The sequence below is a fragment of the Macaca nemestrina genome, chromosome 4 (assembly GCF_043159975.1).
Source record: "Macaca nemestrina isolate mMacNem1 chromosome 4, mMacNem.hap1, whole genome shotgun sequence".
Classification (NCBI taxonomy): domain Eukaryota; kingdom Metazoa; phylum Chordata; class Mammalia; order Primates; family Cercopithecidae; genus Macaca; species Macaca nemestrina.
This window is the reverse complement of record NC_092128.1, coordinates 36,642,727-36,668,702: the sequence shown is the minus strand read 5'-3', so window position 1 is coordinate 36,668,702 and position 25,976 is coordinate 36,642,727. Positions and strand designations below refer to the sequence as shown.

At 37.9% G+C, this 25,976-nt stretch overlaps 1 protein-coding gene across 10 annotated transcripts in view; it reads right to left on the bottom strand.

The window, feature by feature from the left end:
* The window catches only part of LOC105475142 (calcium dependent secretion activator 2), a 564,483-nt gene that overhangs the window by 103,330 nt on the left and 435,177 nt on the right, over positions 1-25,976 (bottom strand). For 6 of the 10 annotated variants that reach the window (XM_071094565.1, XM_071094561.1, XM_071094566.1 and 3 more), the window contains 2 exons: positions 23,372-23,495; positions 21,406-21,426 (listed from right to left, as the gene is read on the bottom strand). In XM_071094565.1, coding sequence (XP_070950666.1) covers positions 21,406-21,426; positions 23,372-23,495 — 145 coding nt within the window. The remainder of the gene's footprint in view (positions 1-21,405; positions 21,427-23,371; positions 23,496-25,976) is intronic. The other 4 variants (XM_011730292.3, XM_071094564.1, XM_011730304.3 and 1 more) reach the window with 1 other exon arrangement.

The following is a 25,976-nucleotide window of genomic DNA, read 5'->3' as shown; positions in this document are numbered from 1 at the left end:
TTCTGCCTTCATTTCGTTATGTACCCAGTAGTCATTCAGGAGCAGGTTGTTCAGTTTCCACGTAGTTGAGCGGTTTTGATTGAGTTTCTTAGTCCTGAGTTCTAGTTTGATTGCACTGTGGTCTGAGAGACAGTTTGTTATAATTTCTGTTCTTTTACATTTGCTGAGGAGTGCTTTACTTCCAATTACGTGGTCGATTTTGGATTAAGTACGATGTGGTGCTGAGAAGAATGTATATTCTGTTGATTTGGGGTGGAGAGTTCTATAGATGTCTATTAGGTCTGCTTGCTGCAGAGATGAGTTCAATTCCTGGATATCCTTGTTAACTTTCTGTCTCGTTGATCTGTCTAATGTTGACAGTGGAGTGTTGAAGTCTCCCATTATTATTGTATGGGAGTCTAAGTCTCTTTGTAAGTCTCTAAGGACTTGCTTGATGAATCTAGGTGCTCCTGTATTGGGTGCATATATATTTAGGATAGTTAGCTCTTCCTGTTGAATTGATCCCTTTATCATTATGTAATGGCCTTCTTTGTCTCTTTTGATCTTTGATGGTTTAAAGTCTGTTTTATCAGAGACTAGTATTGCAACCCCCGCTTTTTTGTGTTCTCCATTTGCTTGGTAAATCTTCCTCCATCCCTTTATTTTGAGCCTATGTATGTCTCTGCGTGTGAGATGGGTCTCCTGAATACAGCAGACTGATGGGTCTTGACTCTTTATCCAGTTTGCCAGTCTGTGTCTTTTAATTGGAGCATTTAGTCCATTTACATTTAAGGTTAAGATTGTTATGTGTGAACTTGATCCTGCCATTATGATATTAACTGGTTATTTTGCTCGTTAGTTGATGCAGTTTCTTCCTAGCCTCGATGGTCGTTACATTTTGGCATGTTTTTGCAATGGCTGGTACCGGTTGTTCCTTTCCATGTTTAGTGCTTCCTTCAGGGTCTCTTGTAAGGCAGGCCTGGTGGTGACAAAATCACTAAGCATTTGCTTATCTGTAAAGGATTTTATTTCCCTTTCACTTATGAAACTTAGTTTGGCTGGATATGAAATTCTGGGTTGAAAATTCTTTTCTTTAAGAATGTTGAATATTGGCCCCCACTCTCTTCTGGCTTGGAGAGTTTCTGCCGAGAGATCTGCTGTTAGTCTGATGGGCTTCCCTTTGTGGGTAACCCGACCTTTCTCTCTGGCTGCCCTTAAGATTTTTTCCTTCATTTCAACTTTGGTGAATCTGGCAATTATGTGTCTTGGAGTTGCTCTTCTCGAGGAGTATCTTTGTGGCGTTCCCTGTATTTCCTGGATTTGAATGTTGGCCTGCCCTACTAGGTTGGGGAAGTTCTCCTGGATGATATCCTGTAGAGTGTTTTCCAACTTGGTTCCATTTTCCCCCTCACTTTCAGGCACCCCAATCAGACGTAGATTTGGTCTTTTTACATAATCCCATACTTCTTGCAGGCTTTGTTCATTTCTTTTTGTTCTTTTTTCTTTTGGTTTCTCTTCTCGCTTCATTTCATTCATTTGATCCTCAATCGCAGATACTCTTTCTTCCAGTTGATCGAGTCGGTTACTGAAGCTTGTGCATTTGTCATGTATTTCTCGTGTCATGGTTTTCATCTCTTTCATTTCGTTTATGACCTTCTCTGCATTAATTACTCTAGCCATCAATTCTTCCACTTTTTTTTCAAGATTTTTAGTTTCTTTACACTGGGTACGTAATTCCTCCTTTAGCTCTGAGAAATTTGATGGACTGAAGCCTTCTTCTCTCATCTCGTCAAAGTCATTCTCCGTCCAGCTTTGATCCGTTGCTGGCGATGAGCTGTGCTCCTTTGCCGGGGGGGATGCGCTCTTATTTTTTGAATTTCCAGCTTTTCTGCCCTGCTTTTTCCCCATCTTTGTGGTTTTATCTGCCTCTGGTCTTTGATGATGGTGATGTACTGATGGGGTTTTGGTGTAGGTGTCCTTCCTGTTTGATAGTTTTCCTTCTAACAGTCAGGACCCTCAGCTGTAGGTCTGTTGGAGATTGCTTGAGGTCCACTCCAGACCCTGTTTGCCTGGGTATCAGCAGCAGAGGCAGCAGAAGATAGAATATTTCTGAACAGCGAGTGTACCTGTCTGATTCTTGCTTTGGAAACTTCCTCTCAGGGGTGTACTCCACCCTGTGAGGTGTGGGGTGTCAGACTGCCCCTAGTGGGGGATGTCTCCCAGTTAGGCTACTCAGGGGTCAGGGACCCACTTGAGCAGGGAGTCTGTCCCTTCTCAGATCTCAACCTCCGTGTTGGGAGATCCACTGCTCTCTTCAAAGCTGTCAGACAGAGTCGTTTGCATCTGCAGAGGTTTCGGCTGTTTTTGTTATTGCCCTGTCCCCAGAGGTGGAGTCTACAGAGACAGGCAGGTTTCCTTGAGCTGCTGTGAGCTCCACCCAGTTCGAGCTTCCCAGCAGCTTTGTTTACCTACTTAAGCCTCAGCAATGGCGGGCGCCCCTCCCCCAGCCTCGCTGCTGCCTTGCCGGTAGATCACAGACTGCTGTGCTAGCAATGAGGGAGGCTCCGTGGGTGTGGGACCCTCCCGGCCAGGTGTGGGATATGATCTCCTGGTGTGCCTGTTTGCTTAAAGCGCAGTATTGGGGTGGGAGTTACCCGATTTTCCAGGTGTTGTGTGTCTCAGTTCCCCTGGCTAGGAAAAGGGATTCCCTTCCCCCTTGCGCTTCCCAGGTGAGGCAATGCCTCGCCCTGCTTCAGCTCTCGCTGGTCGGGCTGCAGCAGCTGACCAGCACCGATCGTCCGGCACTCCCCAGTGAGATGAATCCAGTACCTCAGTTGAAAATGCAGAAATCACCGGTCTTCTGTGTCGCTCGCGCTGGGAGTTGGAGACTGGAGCTGTTCCTATTCGGCCATCTTGCTCCGCCCCTCTCGCAGCTTTGCTTTTTATTCATGTAACTCATAGATAAGGAAACATGCTCAAAGAGATAAATGCAACAGCTAAAAAGCAGTGGTGAGACTTGAACATGTGGGCTCTTGTACTTGCCTGGCTGAAGTAAGAATGTGCTAAGAATGATGGGTGATTACGGCAGACTTTAAGTAAAATAATAAGTAGATGAGATGACTATATCCTATGAATAACCAGGGGCAAATGTTTATTAGCAGGGCCTCAGAATAAATTAATTTTAGGAAAAATGCATTTGGTGGTTGTGTCCAACAAGGATTGGTGAAGGTGTGTGACATGGATCCTGAGGGTCTGGTTTAGTAGAATAGTGAACTATGGAAAGATGATACCAGGAATAGAAAAGAAGGGAAAGATGCATAGACACTCCAAAGGAATAATTTGTGAGACATTGTTGAATGGCTAGAATTTGCAGGCCAGAGAGGAGTATGACTCTGATGTTTAGAGACCTGATGGCTCAGAGAATGATGATGTACGGTTGATGAAGTTAGGCAATGGGTCTTCAGTGCACCATCCCATATATTTTAGCACTAAGTACATTGCCACATAAGTGTGATTTAAAATAAGTTAAATATTCTAAAGTAAACAAAAAAATTGTGCATTGTAAAATCTGCAAACATGCGGAGTTAGGCTATCTGAATCTTTGGCTGACAAACTGCTACTCTGCTTCAAGGTTCTACTTTAATGCTACTTAAAATTGGACCTTCTCAGAGTTCTGGGGCTGAATGAGTTGCTCCTCTCTTTGAGCTCCCCTATTACAGGCTCATGAGTCTGTTGCTAAACTGTACTAGATCAAAGTCAGAAACTGAGTCTCATTCATACAGTTATCTTGTGCAGGCTTTGGACTATGGCAGGTATTTAATGAATGTTTACTGAGAATGCAGCAGAATAATTATGGGAAGAAAAGAATGTTAAAAAAATTCAATCAATACCCCAAATTTTTAACTTTGCATGGGATTGCAAAGAGCTCATCTGTATCTAACACGTCGAGGGTGGATAAGAATGCATGCTCACGATAAGATGAAGCTGTAGTCTGAGAACACTTCTCAAATAACTGATAAGTGTTTAGTTCTGAAATTCTTAAAGAAAAAGTCTTCAGAAACAAAATCTTTGTCAAAAAATGTCTTCAAAATAACTTTTAAGCCTCAACAGCATATCACTTATCTTTCTTAATTTCTCCATTTTTAGATGAAGAGTATTAAGTTTGAGAGTCAGAGGGTTTTTGAACCCCTTAAATTATGTACTAATTTTTGTGTGTAGAAGCATTTTTGGGGTGAGGGAGAAAGACCATATCTTTCATCAGATTCTCAAAGTCGTCTATAAACCAAACAGATGCTAAGAAGCACGGAACCAGATAATTTCTAAAATTCCTTCTAGCTGAGGCAATCTATACCTCCCATAAATGTTGCACTTTTATATTGCATTATTTCAATGTACTCATATATGTGTATAACATGTTTTTCATAAAGAAAGAGAAAGGAAATAAAATTTATTTATGTATCAAAGATTAGGAATTTATTTCTCTTACACACTTTAGTGCTAGGGACTAGCACTATTTGAATCTTTGCCTAACTCTGCATGTTTGCACATTTTACAATGCACAATATTGTTTCAGTTTAGACTATTTAACTTATTTTAAATCACTAAAGTATACAGAAAAAAATAAATCTTACATACTCTTCTGAATCCTCACAAGCATTCTGCAAATTAGATAATCATGATCCTCCATTTCCAGTCTTGGAGAGGTTAAAGGTGTCTGAGGTTATACAGTTTGTTGTTGGTTGAGATGACATTAAAATCTTACCTCTGATGTCATACAGACAGAAATAATATTACTACAATGACTTGAATACTTTTTCATATTCAACTTTCTGAATAAAAATCACATACAAATGCCCCCACTCCACATCCTTAGACACAAGTATGCAATAATAGAAAAAAAATCACAGAACCAACCTCAGAACTTATTATGTGTGAATCTTTCAAAATCAGCTATTACATGTGACACTATCTTAAGTACAAACTCTGAAAGTACCCTGTGTCCTAGTGAAATTTAAAAACATTCTAAAACATTTATTCTTCCTAGATTAAGTTTATTGAGAGGATCAAAATTTTGTACTTGAACATAATAGCTACTCTAACACTTTAAACAGACAGCATTTTTATCAAGTACACTGTGTATCCCATCTCTGGTTTCACCCATTTGGCTATGGCCAAGAAGTTTAATGCATTCTATAGTCATAACTCTATTAGATAACAAGGTTATCAATAGCTCCATTAAAAAGCCAAACATTGGGAATATTTGAGAATTCCTCCTTAAAATGTTTTTTTTTTCACTCATTTTGTAACATTTCCAAAGCATTACAGATGGCTCTACATCCTTCAAGCTTCACACCAAATTGTTGATTGTTGTAATACATTTCAAATAGTGACATTTAAAACAAATATGCCAAAAGTAGCAAGGTTTCCTGATGAATTTCAATGCATTGTTCTTGGCTATGATTTTTCTTCGCTCTGGAACATTTTTGGTTTTCTGTAACACTCCTTGGTTCATTGAAATAATTCATTTTTAATTATACCACCGTACATTTAAGAAAAGATCCTACTGGGGAAGGGGAATGGGGATGGAAAGATGTAAAAAGACAGCTTGACTGTTTGCTTTGGTAGAGTTTCATTCTACTCCATGGATTCAGAAAGGGGCATACTCCTGGTACACTGGACTGGGCTGCCTCCCTTGCTGCTATTCCCTGTCAAAGTCCCTAGTGGTGGATGCACAGTGATGCTCATGGTGAAGCTTATACCAGGATGTGGTAGAAGCACATCCTTCTTACTGGGAAGAAGACCAGTAAGATACCTTCCTTTGTATCCATATATGGTATGTAGTAATTTGTCATGCTTTGACCTTAACTTCAGAAAAATTTTAATTGATGAATAAAAAAATGTATTTGCTAATAACCCTACATGATGATTTAGTATATGTATATATTATGTAACAATTGTCACAAATTAATTTTGATAAGAGAGATTTTAAATGTTCTCACCTCTACTCACCATGATCTTAACTTTTAATGAGCTGACTGTATCTGTACTTTCAGCTAAACAATAAATAGTGTTGAAGATGGTGTTAGATGAAAGGACTATGGAAATAATCCCATCCCAATGCTGCCCTATCTTCTTCCCTCCTTTGCATCTAGGCCATGATGATCAGCTAGGGAGCACGAAAAAATAATTCTTGTGTATGCATTCATTTCTTCTTTGGTTTTTAAACTCCCCAGATTCCATGGCCCTGAATTTGATTTAACAAACATTTTATTCCATGTAAGGTACTTCGCTGGCTACTGAGGGGATACAATGATTAAAAAGATAACTATTCTTGCCTTCAAATAATTTATATATATATACACACATATATACATACATATATATATATCTTTCTAACCAGATTATAAGGTAAAATATGACAACCTATAATCCATTTTTGGTCAACATAAAGAAGATCTGTTATAAAGTCTGTAAAGAGAGCAAATTAAATGTAAGCAGTATGCAAGAACAGGGTTATTAGCTTGCAAGAAATAGGATCAAAGATGCATCGGTAAGAAGGCTTTAAATTGCTATGTATATCATATGGAGTTTTTCAGAATGAAATTATTGTGTTGGGTGTATATTCGAGTTTAGAAAGCTAGCAACAGTCCAAAGTGGAAGTTTTCCACCTCTTCCCCCTCCCATTCAGAGAAAAGCAATCACTCACTCTTCTGCTTCTTCCCTGTCCAGCTAATGACTATAAATCAGATGGACGATGAGAAAGTCCTGATGTTCAGGAGATAGCTGAGGTGAGAAACACAAAAATCTTAATAAGGGACTGTAGGGATAACTTCAGAAAATCAGAAAAGAAGTGTGGAAAAAGGGAGAAAATGGGAAAATCTCCACCATCTAGTGGAACAAGGGAAAGGAATAGTTTGGCAAGAGCAGAGATATGAGCACGTGGAAGCAGTCACCTGGGGCGCTCTCTGAGGCCCAAGCACTGAGGCTTTACCTTGAGAGCTTGTAAAGAACAAGGACACTACGCCAAAGGCACAGCATCTAATTTCTTCTACCTGGAACCCCAAATGTCAGTCAGTAACAAGGACTGTCAGCCTCCTCTCTTGTGGACTGCTTGCTGGCAAAACTTATCCACCATTAGGCCCAGGTGAAGATATGGTGGAGGGCATCCCTCCTTTTCCTTCTCCCCACTAAAGGAGATAGTGATTGATCCCCTAGCTGTTCCCCCTGCAGAAATATAAAGAGACATTACATTACACACTCTCACACACATATACACAATGCTATGGGCACATAAATTGTTCTAATTACAGAGATCAGAAAATATCTTAGGTAACTCATCAATGTTAGATGCCTCCTGTTCATTTATAAACCATAATCCCCTGGCCGGCCACGGTGGCTCATGCCTGTAATCCCAGCACTTTGGGAGGCTGAGGCGGGCAGATCACCTGATGTCAGGAGTTTGAGGCCAGCCTGGCAAACACGGTGAAACCCCGTCTCTATTTAAAAAAAAAAATTAGCCTGGCGTGGTGGCAAGGGCCTGTAATTCCAGTCACTTGGGAGGCTGAGGCAGGAGAATTGCTTGAACCTGGGAGGCAATGGTTGCAGTGAGCTGAGATTGTGCCACTGCACCCCAGCCTGGGCAACAGAGTGAGACTCTGTCTCAAAACAAACAAACAAACAAACAAACAAACAAACAAACAAACCAACCAACCAACCATAAGTCTCTTTAGTCCACCTTAGCTAGCCAGGGAATTTCTACTGGATCCCCAGTCTATTCTAATTTGAATCTTAACTCTCATAACAATGTCCTTCCTCTTTGCATAGTCCAGACTGATGACTCAGTTGGAAAGTCTAAGTTTTTTTCTAGACTTTCTGAACCATTCTCCAGCTCTGGCCACAGCAACCTATCTTAAGTTACATGGTACCAAAGTCTAGGACAAGTAGGCTCCAGGAGGTCAATCCTGGCCAGATCTCAGTACTTTCTTATTCCAAGATAGCAGGGTGGGAAATTAGGTATACTTCCTTACCCATTAAAAAAATAATAATTAAAAAAACCCCATTCCTGTTCCTGCCACCTGTCTGCCAGTTTTCAGAACTTGTGGCAAGGCGCACCTAAGGAACTTTTGGACTCAGTACCCTAGAGGAGATAGTATATAACTTGGTAAGAAGACTGCCTCAAAATCTGGGGGTGAGGTGGTTCCCAAAACTCAACTTACTTTTTCAGTTCTTTAGGGTCAACTGGCCTATAATTGCTCCACCATCTGTGACATTGCTAAGATCTGGCACTGTCAACTAATGAAAGAAAATGAGGAATGTTTGACTCTCTCCTGGTTTATCTGACTGCAACCCAAATGATATTATGGTTCCACAAGTGTTGGACTATGTACTGCTTTCATCAATGAATGGAATACCTTCAGTATAGATCTCCATTTCTCAGGTTCAGCATGCATCAGAATCACCTGGAGGACTTGCTAAAACACAAATTGCTTGGCATCACTCCAAGTTTCTGACTCAGTAGGTCTTGGATGAGGCCCAAGAATTTGCATTTCTATCAAGTTTCCAGGTGATGCTCATGATGCTGGTGTAGGGAATGCACTTCGAGAACTACCAGTGGTTATGAAAAACAAAGTTAAAAACAAAGGTGACCTATGTAAACTTCGATTATTTCCTCCTTTCCCTGAAATCAAGCTATACCTTTATATAAACCTCATTTCAGGTAAAAGGTGACTTTTTCTGCAGAATCTGAACTGATTGTCAGATAGGATAGTGTCCACATTTGGGCAATCCTATATATAAATGAAAATAATTAATCCAGGATAGTATAGCCTCCCGATAGGTATTTAAAATCCACACAAATACTAATGCCACATTTGTTTGTAAACAATAGGTCTGTGGCCTCCTAATTCCATGGCTTCCTTTGGGACCAATCCATTTAATAACCCTGCCATTTAAAGTAAGAGCAGCAGTTAATATTTCCCTGGAATTAACCATGCTAATAATATAGAGATATGGAATAACTGTTCTGTGATCACAGTCACATTAACTACTTTACCCAGATTATCTTTCACATCGGTAAATTCATTGTGAGCCAATGGCCAGCTGTTGAACAAAGGAGAAGTGGCCACTAGAGTATATAGGCCAATGACAGCTGGGCTGAATCCAAACTGCAGTCCCCGTAAGCCAACAGTAAGTGCTGACCCATGAATGGTGAGCTATAAAATGTCAGATACATGTGAGGTAAAAGTCAATGACTCTGTGAGACTATTTTGGGGTGGAATATCGAGGCATAATCTCCTCTAAAGATCTTAACGTAAGAGATGATAGTGATGGAATTACAGAGAATAGATTACTAGAACCCACAAGCAAAAATTAATATTTGGTTCATCATTTGTCACAAGCTTGTATTCTTATGTGATTTATAACAGGCGGGAAACACATTCACCCCAATTTGAGTTTTATGAAAGTTGTCTTTTCATTGAGACCTTGGGTCTCCCAAAGTTTATGAAGTAAGCAAAGCTAAGGTCTCACAGGGACGAATATGTCTACAGTATTGCTGGCTGCAAAGACTATGAAGGTTTGAGGGAGAAGAAAGTTTTCTATGCTACTTAGTTTGCTCTACTTAGTTTGCTCTGGATAGCTCTTGATATAACTATGTTGTAGGATTTTAACAATAGCATAAAATTTTTCCAGTGGTAATTTTGCCAGCTAATTGTGTAATAGCTTTTTTTAAAAAACTATTTTTTTGGACAGGGTCTTGCTCTGTCACCCAGGCTGCGGTGCAGTGGCGTGATCATGTCTCACTGCAGCCTCGAACTCCCAGGCCCAAGCAATCCTCCCACTTCAGCCTCCTAAGTAGCTGGAGGAGTGCACCACCACGCACAACTAATTAAATTTCTTTTTATACAGAGAGGGGTCTCACTTTGTTTCCCAGGCTCATCTTGAATTCCTGAGCTCAAGTGATTAATCTGTATCAGCCTCCCAAAGTGTTGGGATTACATTCATAAGCCACTGTACTCAGCCATACGTTTTTTAAAAGATTGATCTTGGCTGGGTGCCATGACTCACGCCTGTAATCCCTGCATGTTGGAAGGCCGAGGTGGGTGGACTGTTTGAGTTCAGGAGTTCGAGACCAGCCTAGGCAATGTGGTGAAACCTTATCTCTACCAGAAATAATAATAAAAAAATATCCAGGCATGGTAGTGCATGCCTGCAGTCCCAGCTACTCAGGAGGCTGAGGGCGGAGGATTGTTTGAGCCCACCTGGGAGGCGGAGGCTACAGTGAGCCATGATTGCACCAGTGCACTCCAGCCTGGGTGACAGAGTGAGACCCTGTCTCAAAAAAGACTGTTCTTTAGTCATGTCATATATACAATATACGTGTATACACACACATACACATTCAACAGCTGAAACTGATGAATAGTCCCCTCCCTGGTGTGTTGTTCTTTATACACACATTGTATACATTTTTTTCTAAATGTTATTCAAATTCAGAAACTGAAAATCAAATACTGAATAACGTAAAGTCTACAGCATCTTTAATAGCATGCCTATTCCTTCCTGTTTTTTAATTGCACTTACTTAATACATACTTTCCATGTTATTTGTTTTATTCATAAAAGGAGCACAAACATGCCTCCACTCTCACTTCCTGCCTGACCCTTGCTTTAACTCTTTTTTCCATACTCAAGGAGAATGTTTGCTTGTGAACAATGGGGATACAGGCAAGGCAGGGCACAGCAAGGCATGAAGATGAAGATGATCTGTTCAGTGGGCAATGGCAGGGGACAGGGACTCCAGAGGCTTGCCAGCTGCAAGGCAAGCTGAAGGAGAAGGAAAGAGAAGATATTTGGAGGCAGTAACCACAATATGAAATATAACATTTGAAAAGATTTGCAGCCTTGAGTGATGAGAAATGAGTCAAAAATATCTCGATGTCTGTATGTATGTCTTTGTTTCCTTTGATACATAATCAAGGTCTTCCAGGGCATGCTAAGATTTAGAGAAAGTCTCCCAATTGGCAAGTGTAAAAGACCAGGTTTACAGAGTAGGGTTGGGCTTAGTGCCACCTTGAATATTTCTACAGCTCCAACATCACAAATTTGCCAATCACTGTGAATGTGTGTGCATGCATTGATGCCTCATCGATATTTTAAAGGGCTCCTCTTTGAGATTAAAATATTAATGTGTGTGTGTCTTTTAAAAAGCTTCGATTAGGCCTTTTAATTTATTGCTTGAAACTATATGGTCACTTAGCTATGGCCTACAAGTAATGAACCCTTCTTAATTTGCCAAACTAGTTCATCTGTGCAGTCTTTGGGTACTTACAAACCCTGTTGATAAATAAAGAGGTAGAAACCTGTCAGTTTGCATCACTCTAGTTTTGTAAAATTGGAAAAGACTTTTTCAAACATGTAACCTACTCAGATTAACAAGGTGCCATGAGAGCCATGCTGCTATGTCTCTTGGTGTACCTGTTGGCACCTGTTAGTAAGTAAATGAGAGGTCACCAGTTAGTTGCTTTCAAATTCAGTCTTTGGAGATTGACAAATTCTATAAAATTGCTTGCAAAAGGAAGAAGCCTTGTTATTTCAAGACTGCATTTATCTGTGAATTCCATTCTATATAAAAGTAAAAAACAACAAGTACATGACACACTGTCAAGTGAGCTGAGCAAACTGACATCCTTCTTGAGACCTTTTAGAAAACAGGTGTTGAACACTTGTAATGAGATTTCCATGCATCTTCAGAGGAAGGAGGAAAGATTCTAACAAGAGCTGTTCAGAGTGTTACAGATCATGGCCAAGGAAATAATTCTGAGTAAGGAACAAACTGAAGAAGACATTACATAAATGCTCTGTTTGTCTGTGTGTGTGTGTGTGTTTTAACTTTTTTTCTTTTCTTTTCTTTTCTTTTTTTAGAGACACACATCCACCAGACAGAAGTATTTTGAAGTATATAATTTTTCCAGATCCTGGGGAATCTGGGATATATTTAATTAACTATTTCTGATCTGTTATCTAAGTGTTTTATTTATTTCTATGTAGAAAATGAACTAAAATGGGGGCACGCTATGTTTTACAAGAAAGTTAAAACAATTTTGTTTTAACTCAGATGTTAGACAAACTTGGAAAATCATCTAAGAAGTGAAAAAGTGAAAATAACCATTGGTGATAATTTACAATAAAGAGAAACACTAAATTTATAGTGGTATTTTCTTCATTGCATTTAGATCTATAATCTCTCTGGAGACCAAGTTTCTATTAGAGAGGAATTGAGTTCATCTGTATCCATTAAATAAGCCCATCTTTCAAATAACACCTCCCAAACAGTGTGTCCTTTAACCACTGATTTGTCTCCCATCTTCACTATAGATGAAGTGTATCAGGCTCTCATTTATACATGGATCTGACCCTATGCTTCTATTCTGTCTGCTGGATCATGGGCTTTGGTAATGGCTTTGTAATTTGTCTTATATAATACTTTTTTATAAGTTGATTTAGTTATTCAGTATACTTTATTTAAATGTTAAGGTAGCCGGGCGCAGTGGCTCAAGCCTGTAATCCCAGCACTTTGGGAGGCCGAGGCGGGCGGATCACGAGGTTAGGAGATCGAGACCATCTTGGCTAACACGGTGAAACCCCGTCTCTACTAAAAATACAAAAAATTAGCCAGGTGTGGTGGCGGGCGCCTGTAGTCCCAGCTACTCGGGAGGCTGAGGCAGAAGAATGGCATGAACCCGGGAGGCGGAGCTTACAGTGAGCTGAGATCGCACCACTGCACTCCAGCCTGGGCGACAGAGTGAGACTCCGTCTCAAAAATAAAATAAAATAAAATAAATGTTAAGGTCAATTTACCGAGTTCTTTAAAAAACTGGAATTTTGATAGATACTGCAATGAATTTATAGATTAATTTGGGGGCAGAATTTATATCTTATATTATTAAGTTGTCCCTCCTAGGTCATGGAATATAGCTCTATCTCTATCTAGATTACTTTCTATGACTTGTGAGTTTCAAAATTTTCTTCATAGAGGTCTACAAAGTTTTGCAAGTTTTTGTCAAAGCTAATTCCTGGATACCTTACAGTTTGGTTGTTACTGTGAAAGTTACCTCATTTTTGTTAATATCTTTTAGCTAGTTGATCGATGGAGTGGAGCAGTGTTTCTCAGTGTGGGGCCCATGGACGACTGGGAAGACCACCTAAAACCTTTCAGGGATCTGCAAGATCAAAATTACTTTCATAAATAATACTAAATACTTTTGCCTGTTATATCCTGTTGACATTTACACTAATGGTACAAAAGCAATAGTACGTAGAAATCACTGTTGCCTTAGCATGAATCAAAGCTGTGGTTGCAAATTGTAATTGTCATTGTATTCTTTAACACCATGCTCTCAAGTAAAAGAAAAAGCCAGTATCATATAAAGCTGTACTTGATGAAACAGTAAAAGTATTACTCTGATTAAACCTCTGCCCTTGAGTGTATGTATATATATGTATGTGTGTGTGTGTGTGTGTGTGTGTGTGTATTTTTTGTTTGAGATGGAGTTTTGCTCTTGTTGCCCAGGCTGGAGTACAGTGGTGCGATCATGGCTGACTGCAACCTCTGCCTCCCGGATTCAAGCGATACTCCTGCTTCAGCCTCCCGAGTAGCTGGGACTACAGCTATGCACCCCCATGCCTGGCTAAGTTTGTATTTTTTTAGTAGAGACAGGGTTTCTCCATGTTGGTCAGGCCTTGAATTCCTGACCTTGGGTGACCCACCCACCTCAGCCTCCCAAAGTGCTGGGATTACAGGCGTGAGCCACTGCGCCTGGCAGAGTATACATTTTTAAATAGTATGAGTGACAAAATGGGAAGTTTGCCTAAAGCACTTTTGCATATTGAAGTACAAAGAATGACTGTCTCAAGGAAAAGTATTTGTGTGACCATTTGCATGCAGGGCTAAACTGACTGCTTCCCTCTCTCCTCCCCCCACTTACAGAATCATTTTTGGTTGAAAAGAGTACTGACAACCTACAGTTATTCAGAGTTGGATCTTTGGCAGACATTTTCTGAAAAAAAAAAATGAATAAGGTAAACATGTCACTTTAAGAAAAACAACCAGTGTTTGTTACCACAATGCTATTATTAGAGTCTTCAAGGAAAATGAGAATTTTAGAAAACTTGTATCTGTTATAAACTTGATAGCTTCTCCATACTTTAAGATGTTTCTGATGAGAAGGGTGATATTAAAAGTGGTGATATTTTTGATAGTATATAATACTTGCTAATATAGGGATAACTCAGAAAACCAATATTTTCCAAATAATATGTGAAGTTGAAAAATCATGCACACACCCAGTTTTTTTTTCTTTTAATATATATTACAAAACTAAGTTTCAATTTGGTCCCTATCCAGGTGATCACACATACTAGATCAGTATAGCTCAAGTAATGAGTTTTTACAATTCATACATGTATTGCTTTATAAACTAAAACCTTAAACAAATTTATAATTTCCTATATATTCTAAAGAAAAAGACAACAGGTTATTGTCTTTGTTTTAAAGCAAACAATTTGTATCTAACAATTTGTCCCTAATCAGCAGGTGACTTAGAAGCAGAAATGGTCACAGAGGTTTTACTTTCAGGCCAAGTTCTCATTATCCAAGCCACACTGTCCAAAAAGCTGAATGGAGATTCTTTAATTACCTGTTCAATTATTTTTAGGGTGAGGATTCGGTTTAAGATACAAATTACCTTTTGCCATTGTCGGTGCCTATGGGAACATGAAATTTCAGGTCTATTATTTAGGTTTTAGAAACTTCAGTTCATGGAGACAGACAATACTCAAAATTCAAATTAACTTCCTAATGAGCCACATAAAACTCTTATGAGAGAAAACTGTTATATCATCTTAGAAATATTAGTAAAAATTATTCGCCACTAACAAAAAATTTCCACAAACTGTGCAGTTTTTTATAAACACATGGCCTCTAGACATAAACATTCTTAAACAGAACATAGTTTATTATTTATTGCTATCGTGTACAATGGAGTGTTAAATTAAAACGCCACCCAGATGACACACACATCCTAATGACGTAAGGACTGCCACAGTAGAACATCTCTTCTCAAAGACAGTAGGCACTCTGGGCCTCTGGGAAAGCATCTCTACCCCATTCAACTGAGGCTCTGAAACTAAGAACACGGGGGTTAAACCTGGGAACCTGGCAACTAGAGGACCAAGAAAAATTCTCACCTCCCAAAGACTTTACTTATTCATTCCATGCTACCTTTTGTTCAGGGCACCTCCACATTTCTAGGTTCGCCATAAGCCTAGGTACTAAGTCTATGCAAAAGATCTCATGTCCAGGCAAGTCCTAAGGAACAGTCTCCCCTTCTATATCTTAAATCACAACATGCTATATAATTTTCTGGAAACAGCAGGAACTGTTATATTTATGACTGTGCTCTTGTCTGTAAGAAAGTCTTTGAACTAAAGAACAAATTGATTATTCTTTTAAAATAATATCTAATTTGCATCAACAAGGCACATGATTTAAAAAACAATTAGGAACATGATGTTTCAGTGTCATCTTTGCATGCCAGATTATAAGAAAAAAAAAAGATCTCACTATTATTTAGCTAGTAGGTTAGTGATAAAATTAAAGCAAAGGAGAAAACTAGTTGATTTTTTAACAGGGAAAGTCAAAGATTTCTTAACTCAAAAGAGGCAATTCAATGAAATGGTAGCATTTTATAACCCCAAGATTAAAAAGAGCTGCTTTCTAGAAATGTTCAGTTTTCAAAATAACTGTTTCTATGAAACATGCAAATAATTTCCAAGAAAGAAAGAAGACATTTAGAGGGAAGTCCTTTGTTTTATTTAACCCACTATGAATTTTGAAGATCCCTTTATTCTGCAAATTTGTGCTGCCAATGGAGAATTGGAAGAATTCCCAATGGAAGAGAACTATGATGATGGAAGAGAACTATGAGTCACAATTAAGCAGTACACTGAATTACAAAAACAATCAAAACAGGCTAGATTACTGGGCATTGTTAATGTAACTGCTATCTATAACCTCTGGCTTCTCTGATCCAGCATTAGCGTTTCCCTCACTTCTTCCTGATGTGATAAGGGCATGAAATTACGGTTTAATTTTTCCAATCCTGTTATTTCAGTGGTTAGTTTTTGCCCTAAATTTTAATTATTCAGTAATTGGTTTGAATGATTTTTTGGAAGTCAGCTTGTCAGTTTATGGATGTTCTTTCTTCTCTATGTAGTCTGATAAATTCATTTGTTCATCCAATACATATTTACTGAGTACCAAATATGTGCTGGGCACATCTCTTGGCACTATGGATAAGAAGTTGTTAAAATGCAAAATCTTCTGTCCTCCTGGAACTAACATTCTAGGACAATAAGTGGGATGAATGCACTATACATTGTGTTAGATTATAATAAGTGCTGTAAAAGAAAATAAAGCAGGAAAGGGGGATAAATCTCTGGACTGGGGGTAAGTTTTGCACATTTTTAATCACTTTCGACACCTGACATCATGAGGAATGTGGGGAAAAATAAACAAAAAGATTTTAACCGAGTGCAAATTTAACTAGACAAGATCTTCAAGGGCGGGGCATGTAAGAAGAGATCAATAGACAGATAGTAGGCTCTGAACCTCCCACTTACTAGCTATGGGACTGTAGACACACTATATAACCTCTCAGGTTCAGTTTTCTGAGAAGGAGTAATAATAATGATACTATTTATTGCAAAGTATTGTCTTAAGAAGTAAATGAGTTGCCTATAACTTTGGGAGGCGGAGGTGGGTGGATCACGAGGTCAGGGGTTTGAGACCAGCCTGGCAAGCATGGTGAAACCCCAGCTCTAGTAAAAATACAAAAATTACCCAGGAGGCAGATGTTGCAGTGGGCCGAGATCGCGCCACTGCACTCCAGACTGATGACGAAGCAAGACTCCATCAGGGGTGGGGAGGGCGGGGTTGGGGAGGGAAACAAAGAAGTAAATTAGTTGATACATCACATATAAAGTTCTTAGAATATTGCCTGGTATATAAGCATTTCCTCTTTTTACTAAAAAATTATCATTATTTTTGGAAAGAGTGGCTTTTATTAATTCTTGGCTTTTGTGATGCAGCTGAGGTGTTTATCATAAAATGCCATTACTTTGAATCAGTCTTGGAGGCATGGCAGCCAGTGAAAAGAATGTGAAGAGGGTTCTGGTATCTGAGAGATGCGAGTATTAGTCTCATGTCTGTTCAGTTTTAATGGCAACAGCAGAACCTTGTGCAAGTTAATGCTTTTTTTTCAGAAGTCTCAGTGAACTCTCCATAAAATACCCATTTTGTAGAGCTATTTAAGGAACTAATGAAGCAGTATAAATAGAAAGCCTTTGGGACGGCCAGGTGCTGTGGCTCATGCTTGTAATCCCGGCACTTTGGGAAGCCGAGGCGGGTGGATCACCTGAGATCAGGAGTTTAAGATCAGCCTGGCCAACATGGTGAAACCCCCATCTCTACTAAAAATACCAAAAATTAGCTGGGCGTGGTGGCAGATGCCTGTAATCCCAGCTACTCGCCAAGTTGAGGCAGGAGAATCACTTGAACCCGGGAGGTGGAGGTTGCAGTGAGCTGAGATCGTACCAGTGCACTCCAGCCTAGGCAACAAGGCAAGACTGTAAAAAAAAAAAAAAAAGAAAAGAAAAAGAAAAGAAAACCTCTGGGACACATAGGCAGTCAGTAGATGACAAAATTATGATGAATTTTGGGTAGAGCTTTACTCTTTTCTAGAGGGTATAAACTGAGGAAAATTATTAGAATGCTCAAGAGACTACTGTGTCAAAGTCTTATCAAGCCATTTGAGTTCTTTAGTTCTTTCACATGCAATTGATATTTTCATTGTTACCCACTTTTAAAAGCATCACCCCACCAAGAACACTTACAAGGTAACCCTGTTAGGTTAACTTGCTACCAAATGCAAATAACATAATATAACTTATATATATTTTATTTTATTATTTTTTTGAGACAGCGTCTCCTTCTGCCACCCACGTTGGATTGCAGTGGCACAATCATGGCTCACTACAGCCTTAAACTCCTGAGTTCAAGCAGTCCTCCTGCCTCAGTCTTATGAGTAGCTGGGACTAGAGGTATGCACTACTATACTTGGCTAATTGAGTTGTGTGTGTGTGTGTGTGTGTGTGTGTGTGTGTGTAGATGGGGTCTCACTATGTTTCCCAGGCTGGTCTTGAACTCCTGGGCTCAAGTCATCCTCCTGCCTCAGCCTCCCAAAGTTTTGGGATCACAGGCATGAGCCACCATGCCCTCCCTGGAATACAAAACATTTCTAAAAAACCCCTCTCTTCTGTTACTTCAGAACATTCAGAACATTCTTAAATTTAGTTTTCCCTTCAATCAATTTAAATTACATAAACTACATTGATTTTTCTCTCTCTTTTTTTTTTTTTTTTTTTTTGATATGGAGTTTCGCTCTTATTGCCCAGACTGGAGTGCAATAGCACGACCTCAGCTCACTGCAATTTCTGCCTCACAGGTTCAAGTGATTCTCCTGCCTCAGCCTCCCAATTAGCTGGGATTACAGGCATGCACCCCCACTCCCAGCTAATTTTGTATTTTTAGTAGAGACAGGGTTTCACCATGTTGGTCAGGTTGGTCTTGAACTCCTGACCTCAACTGATCCACCCATCTTGGCTTCCCAAAGTGCTGGAATCACAGGCGTGAGCCATTGTGACTGGCTGATTTTTTCTCTTTTCTAAACTAGCATTTAATTTTAATAAAAGTATGTTGCCTAGAGTTGCCGACCTGTACAGCTGACCAGTGGTATGGATTGCTAAGTCACTGTGAGGAGGATTCTGTTTGGTGGAAGCAAGGTATATAGGGGACAAGTCCCTCTTGTTCTCTCTTTAAGGAGATCAGGCAACTCTACACAGTGCCTCTGCCCCAGGCTTAAAAAAGGGGCACTCTGACCCTTTCATATCTCTCAGGGGAAGAAGCGTAGCTTCTGGAGGTTAAGGATCACCTAAGTCCAGTCCCAGCTGGCTGAGTTATTTACTCTATGGCAGTGGGAAAGCCACGAACAACCCTGAACTTCTTGTTTGTAAACTAGGATGAAAGCTGTTTTTACAACAGGAATGTTGTGGGGGAGAAAAATGCCTTAAGAGGTTTTGAAAAAGTTTGCTAAAGAGCATGGGATTGTTGCTATTACAAAGTGCTGTCATAAGAGGGGATAATCAGTCCCATATTTTTTTCTAATTCATTTTTCTCTAAAGTGCACTTAGCAATCATTGTAGGTGTGTTCTTTCTCCTCTTTGTGGCTCTGAGTGTTTTGTTCCTGTCACTTTCTGGGGTCAAATATTGAAAAAGGTAGGAAAAAAAAAAAGAAATAGAGTCCTTAATGGAAGACTTCAGTAAAAAACAACCCAAGCAAACTTGCTTATAACATTGCATACAAAATTTGACCAAAATGAGAAAACTAGGATTAGGAATTTTCACCACCTGTCTCTTGCTCCCTTGTTTTCAGATGTAACTAACTAATCTCCTACCTCTCTCCAAAGTTCAGAGTGCCTATTTTGTGTCAGCAGGCACAGTGGTGGGTGCTGGGAATACAACAGTGAACAAGTCAGTAAGGACCCTGTCTGCATGGGGCTGAAGAGAAGATAGAGAGGAAAAACAGATAATAACAGGCACACGTAGTTAAATGAATAATTGTGATAAGGGATGCAAGAAAAAAAAATAGAACGTTAAAAAATCAGCAACTCAGTGAACTCTTTCCTAGCAATTTCCTGATGAGATTTCATAACCTCTGTTCATTCCTGCGAACTTTCAAAGTTATTAACTTTCAAAGTTAATAACTGCTTACTTTTTATTTAATAGCATTTATGCTTTTTATTCTGTTATTTTCAAGAGTGATAAAGGAAGATGGTCCTCTTTTCTTGTTGTAAGAGCCCTTCAAATATCGGTGACAGCTTCCAAATAAGATTAGTGGATATGCTTAAAACATAATACATACCATTCATATAGCCTCAGGTGTTTTGCTTTAAATTTGTATCAATATTGCTGAACTTTTAGAGATGAATGGCCTATACTTTACCTACAAAGCATTAGCAATCATTCTGATAAAATCAAAGCATTTTCAGTATTCCTAATCAAAAGGATCTAATAGAAGCCCTGAGAAAAAGAGAGCTATTCATCAATGACAAAACATCACACCACCAACAGCAATGGAAACAACAAAATGAAAAGGCAATCTACAAAATGGGAGACAATATTTGCACACCATACATTGAGAAAGGGTTCATATCTGAACTATTTAAGTAACTCCTATAACTCAATAGCAGAAACCCAAATAGCCCAACTTAAAGATGAAACAAGAAACTGAATAGACATTGCTCAAAAGACATACAAATAAATGGCCAACACATAAATGAAAAGGTGCTCAACATCACTAATCTTCAGGGAAATGCAAATCAAAACCACAATGAGATATCATCTCAAACCTGTTAGGATGACTATTATTTTAAACAAACAAACAAACAAACAAAACAAGAGATAGCAAGTACTGGCAAGGATGTGGAGAAAAAAGAACTCTTGTGTACTACTGGTAGAAATGTAATTAGGTGCAGTCACTATGGAAAATAGTATGGAGGTTTCTGTAAAAATAAAGTATGGAACTCCAAAGGATTCAGCAATCTCGCTTCTGGGTATACAACCAAAAACACTGAAATCAGGATCTCAAAGAGACATCTGCTCTCCCATGTTCATTGCAGCATTATTCATTGAAAGCAACCTAAATGTTCATTGAGAGATGAATGGACGAAGAAAATGCAGTATATACATATAATAGAATATTATTCAGTCTTAAAAAAGGAATTTCTGGCTTAGTAGTAAAATAAGCCCCATCACAGTACATAATAATACAGGATACCACTTATATGAGGAATCTAAAAGAGTCAAACTCATAGCAGAGAGTAGAACAGTGAGTGACTGCCAGGGGCTGGGAGAAGAGAACATGAAGCGGTATTATTCATAGGGCACAAAGTCTAAGTTATTCAAGATATATAAGTTCTAGGGACCTACTATACAGCAGAATGCCTATAGTTAACAATATAGTACACTTAAAGAAATTGCTAAGAGGATAGCTCTTGTGTTAAATATTTTTATCATAAAATATTAATAATAATAAATAAAGAGGGCAGGAGGAAACTTTTGTAGGTGATGAACAGGTTTATGGTATAGATTGCAATGATCATTTCACAGCTGTTTACCTCCAAATTCATCAAGTTGTATACATTAAATATGTACAGCTTGCCTGTCAATCATGTCTCAACAAAGTGCTTTAAAAAACATCACACCACCACATAAGAAATAATGGCTTGTGCATGCAGAAATATTAATTACCTGTTTCCTTTTCTGCTGGGCCTAAAACATAAGAAAAGAGAATTTAGGAGAAAAGCAAACTACCCTTGTTGCTCATATAATGTAAAAGGCCACTTCTTTCTAACTTAGGTTTGATTTGGTTCTTAGTCTGGTCCTGAGGATTTTTTTTTTAAGAAAAAAGCAGGGGGAGAGGGAGATGATGAAAAGCATAGAAGTTTTTCTCACCTAATGAGCAAGCATTTTGTTGTTGCTACTTTTTAAAGAAGACTGCTCAGCATTCCTACCAGAGTGGGTTGCTAGGATCCATTTTCCAGAATATTCTTCCATTAGACCAGAGATAAGAGAGAAGTGACTTCAAAAAGGGAAAAGGTAGGAGAGTTTCCTGCTCACTGTCCATTGGGCCCTACCATAGGCTTTTATATAACACAGACTTGTTTTTATGTGTCCAAAAAAAAAAAAAAGTTTCTTTATCAATTTAAAATGGATTCTATGGCTATAAAATACAAAGTGTACTGCATATATCTTTTCTGTATCCTTGGACAAGGTAATAGTCAAAAATATTAACTCAGTTAAGAGCAAAATGATTCTTACAGGTTTTTTTGGGTAGAGTACATAACATTTACATAAAACAATACAGTGTTTATTCAAGTTTCCCACAACTTTCATCTTTGCCAGATTTGAAAGGCTTTAATATGTCTATTTTAATATCACTTCTTCCAATCTGTATCAGAATACTCAATACTCGCAAAACATGAAAATTATTTGAAAGAGTATTTAAGACTGAAACCCAATTTGTTTATCTTCCACTTTCCTCGAATGATCAAATGTTCATTGCTTTTGCTTTAACACAACATGATATCATAATTAATGAAGTTAAAATGGTAACTAAGGAGGTTTCATGTTGTTACTCTCGTGATATAATATTGGTTGCTATGGTGATGAGATGGCTTTTTTGTTAATCACTCAGGAGGTTGGTTATCGTATGCTTGTTAGAAAGCTTGACCAGATTTGGAGAGAAGAAAGGAATAATAACACAAACAATTATCATCAATCCTTTTCCCTACCTGAATTTTGCTAAAACTATTCTAATATCAACTACTTCATAAATTCATGATTCCTTAAGTACCATTTTATATAAAAAGTTACTAAAATTTTATAAAGGATGACTTACTTTTATTTTCAGGTAAGAAACTTTTATTTTCAGATAAGTATTTAACATTAACTGCATTTTTTCCCTCTATTAGTTAATCCTTCATGTATTATTATGTAAGTCAGTTTTATGACAATTTGAGCAAAAAACTGAGGCCTTTCTGTTACTTTCAATTATATAAATTAATGTTGTTGAATAAAACTGTTGAATAAAAGCTGATTTTGTGACTTTGCCACAAATTCCAATCTACTTATTTCTAAATATTTAAAAAATTAGTATCCTTAATGAATAAAGCCTGAAGAAAGAAAAAAAATAGCATAGTTCTCTCAAGAGATCTAATCTTTCAAATGCATCAATACATTGCAAGCAATTAAAAACCAAAAGAAGTTCTATGAGTTTATTTCATCCCTCAATAATCAACAAGTTTCTTCCTTTTTGAGTGATACTGCAGAACAGAAAATAAAATTTCATAATACTACACTGTTACTGATCAGGAAAGATTTTGCTGCCTATAGTTCAAATGTTAGACATACTTACAGTACTGCCAAAAAATACAACCCATGAAAACACCTTTTGGTTTTTTGAAAACTCAAAATAAGAACAAAGGACAACTTAAGCACGAATCCTGGGTCTTTCATTCAAGCAGAGTCCCAGGAGGCATATTAAAGCAATGAATAGGAAAAAGCTCTTCAGTTCACCAGCTGAGATTTTAATGAGACATTTCCCTTTGCCATGGCACAGGATTGTTCAGGAAAGGAAAGGACTTCTCATAGAAAATTCAGTTAATAGGCATTGTTGGCTCTCACTGCCACTTCGACAATTGCTCACTGCACTGACCTTCTATTTTGGCATATTCTGTGAGTCTAGTGTAATTGATCAAGGCAGCTTTCTCGAGACATTTTCTGACCACTTTCTTCACCTCTTCTGCTGGTATGGGAGTGGCAATATCTTTCATTAAAACCTACAGGGAGAGGAAGTGGAAGGGTGAGGGGCAGGGTTGGGGACAGACAGACAGAAGAAAAAAGATAGATGTTGCATAAAATAAATACTAAAGACAAATTACACAAATTGTCCTTGATCTGACTATTACTAGGAAAGGGAGAGGGGTAACTCCTAGGTAACTTGGGGGGAATGTAATGGGTCTGCAATGTACTTCCCAACTGGGAATGTAATCCTCCCACCTTAGCTCCTCCTAAGCCTAATTTATGCATTTCAAAACCTCCCCTAGACCAGGTCACCATTCAGTGTGACTGCCACTTTTTCTCCAGGGACCTGTGACACCATTAGAGCAGCTGTTTCAGATCAAGATTACAGTTCTTGGGACAAATAATAAAGTTTGTTTTGCACATCCCTAATTTAAAAGCCTTGAGTCTTTTGAGCAATATATTTGAGAACAATAACAAAAATTCCATTAAGAATAAGCATAATCTTTGAGCTCTGAAAAAAAAATCAAGACCTCTAATCTCACTAAATTTTAATGACTGTGATTTGCTGAAGATACATGGCAGTCTATTCAAAGAGGGAGGAGAAAACCTCTTTGCCTTAGCGAAATGAATGCTTATGGAGTATTGAATGTTAAAATACATAAAAACTTTCTATGGTTTTTAAAAAAAACTGATTATTCTCTGTTGGGCTCCTAAAATGTGTTTTTGGACTTTTCCTTTAAAAATGTTATTACTAGGCAAAGGGAAAATACAATTACGTCCAGAATTCAAAATGTAATGTATTCATAAACACTGTTACATTGACTCATAATTTTCTTTAAAACCTTCATAGTGATAAAACTGCTCACATTAAGTTTTGATTACACTATTAGTAAAACTATCTTTCTGCATATTTAATGCAATTATTCTTGCTTTACTTTCATTCACATTACAAAATATATGCCAGAATGTTAATATAGAGAAGACAATGCTTTTGTAAGTGCTCTATTTCTATGTCTTATATTGAAAGGAATATTGAAAGAACATGAAAACATGCATTTCATGCTGTATTATTTAATTCTCTTTTAAGTCAGCCTCAGCACTAAGGATTTTGTCATCCCTGATTTATTTAATCATCCAAGTATCAGTGACCTTTGACAACATTTTTTAAAGGCTACTCACTGACGACATTTTAAAGATTTTGTTAGGCAAGGTTTTCTTTTTTGAAAATAGCAAACTTTATGATTAAAAAATCTTTCTCTATCAAATTCAATAATTCTGACAAATATTTAGCACTTTAATTAGCACTGCACATTAGACTTGGCAGACAGAAAAATCCCTTTGTGCATAGCAAAAAATAGACATGCACCATTAAATGTGATTATTACTAAACTTTAAGATTAATTTTTTTCATATGCGGAACCACAAATGTTACTATTATACTTCCCATGGTGACAAACTTTACATAACAAAAATGACTGTTAAAATTAGAATGTATATGTCTCCCAGGTAATATTTCATATTATCTGGGAACCAGAAACTTACTTTCTGGCAAAGTACAGGTAAAGGGCTGGCAAATGCAAAAAGGGAGATGTCAACCTCGATTTCATGCTACATTCCATGTTCTTCCAAGGTATCATATGTTTCAAGAATTCATATGCATATTTTTGACTTTTCTATGTCAGTAAGAGACATAAAAATGAAGAAATGACCCTTAACATTTCTGTCTCAATTCAGCAGGAGATGTGATTAGTGACTATAACTGGAATAAAGGTCCCTGTTCATCCTGCCACCTGTCAATGCAGGGCATGAGGGCATCCTGCTATTACTAAGTCTTCCCTACTGGGGGGGAGAAAGGAGGCTCTGCCATGGAAACCCAGACATGGAAAAGCTGTATTAGGTACCTACGATGGGATGTTGTTCCAAAAAATAAAGCAATCCTTAAGGATTTTATTTTACTCATAATACCTTAATGAATAGAATGACATGAATACTTTGAAAAATCTGAGTTATGTGCAGCTTTCAGTATTACAAAAATTCTAATAAAACATAATTACAACAATCATATTTCTATCGCACAATCCACAATAATCAGGCATAAGACAGGGATATAAAAATAAAATCAATCTGTAATCCTAAGATCTCATTTTAATCATCAGTTCTAGTCCTCATCTCCCAAGTTCTTAAATCACTGAAATGGAGATGTAATATCAGAACAATGTCTTCTCTCTTTGCTTTTTAATAAAGATGCTAATAAACAATATAGTATCTAAAATTAATTCGGCAGAAAACGGACAAGATCAAGTGTTAGAAGTCAATAAATAAGGATTATAATAATCAAATTATGAGCTAAAGATGAATCTAGAAATTTGTTTTAATTCTGGTAAGAAATAGGAGTTGGCCACATTATTTAACTGTTAGCATCTAACAAGTATATAAATAAATTTATAGACAGATGAAAAATACTGCCCTTTGAAACTTCAACTGTCATAAAAATAGGAATAGAGAATATATTTTCC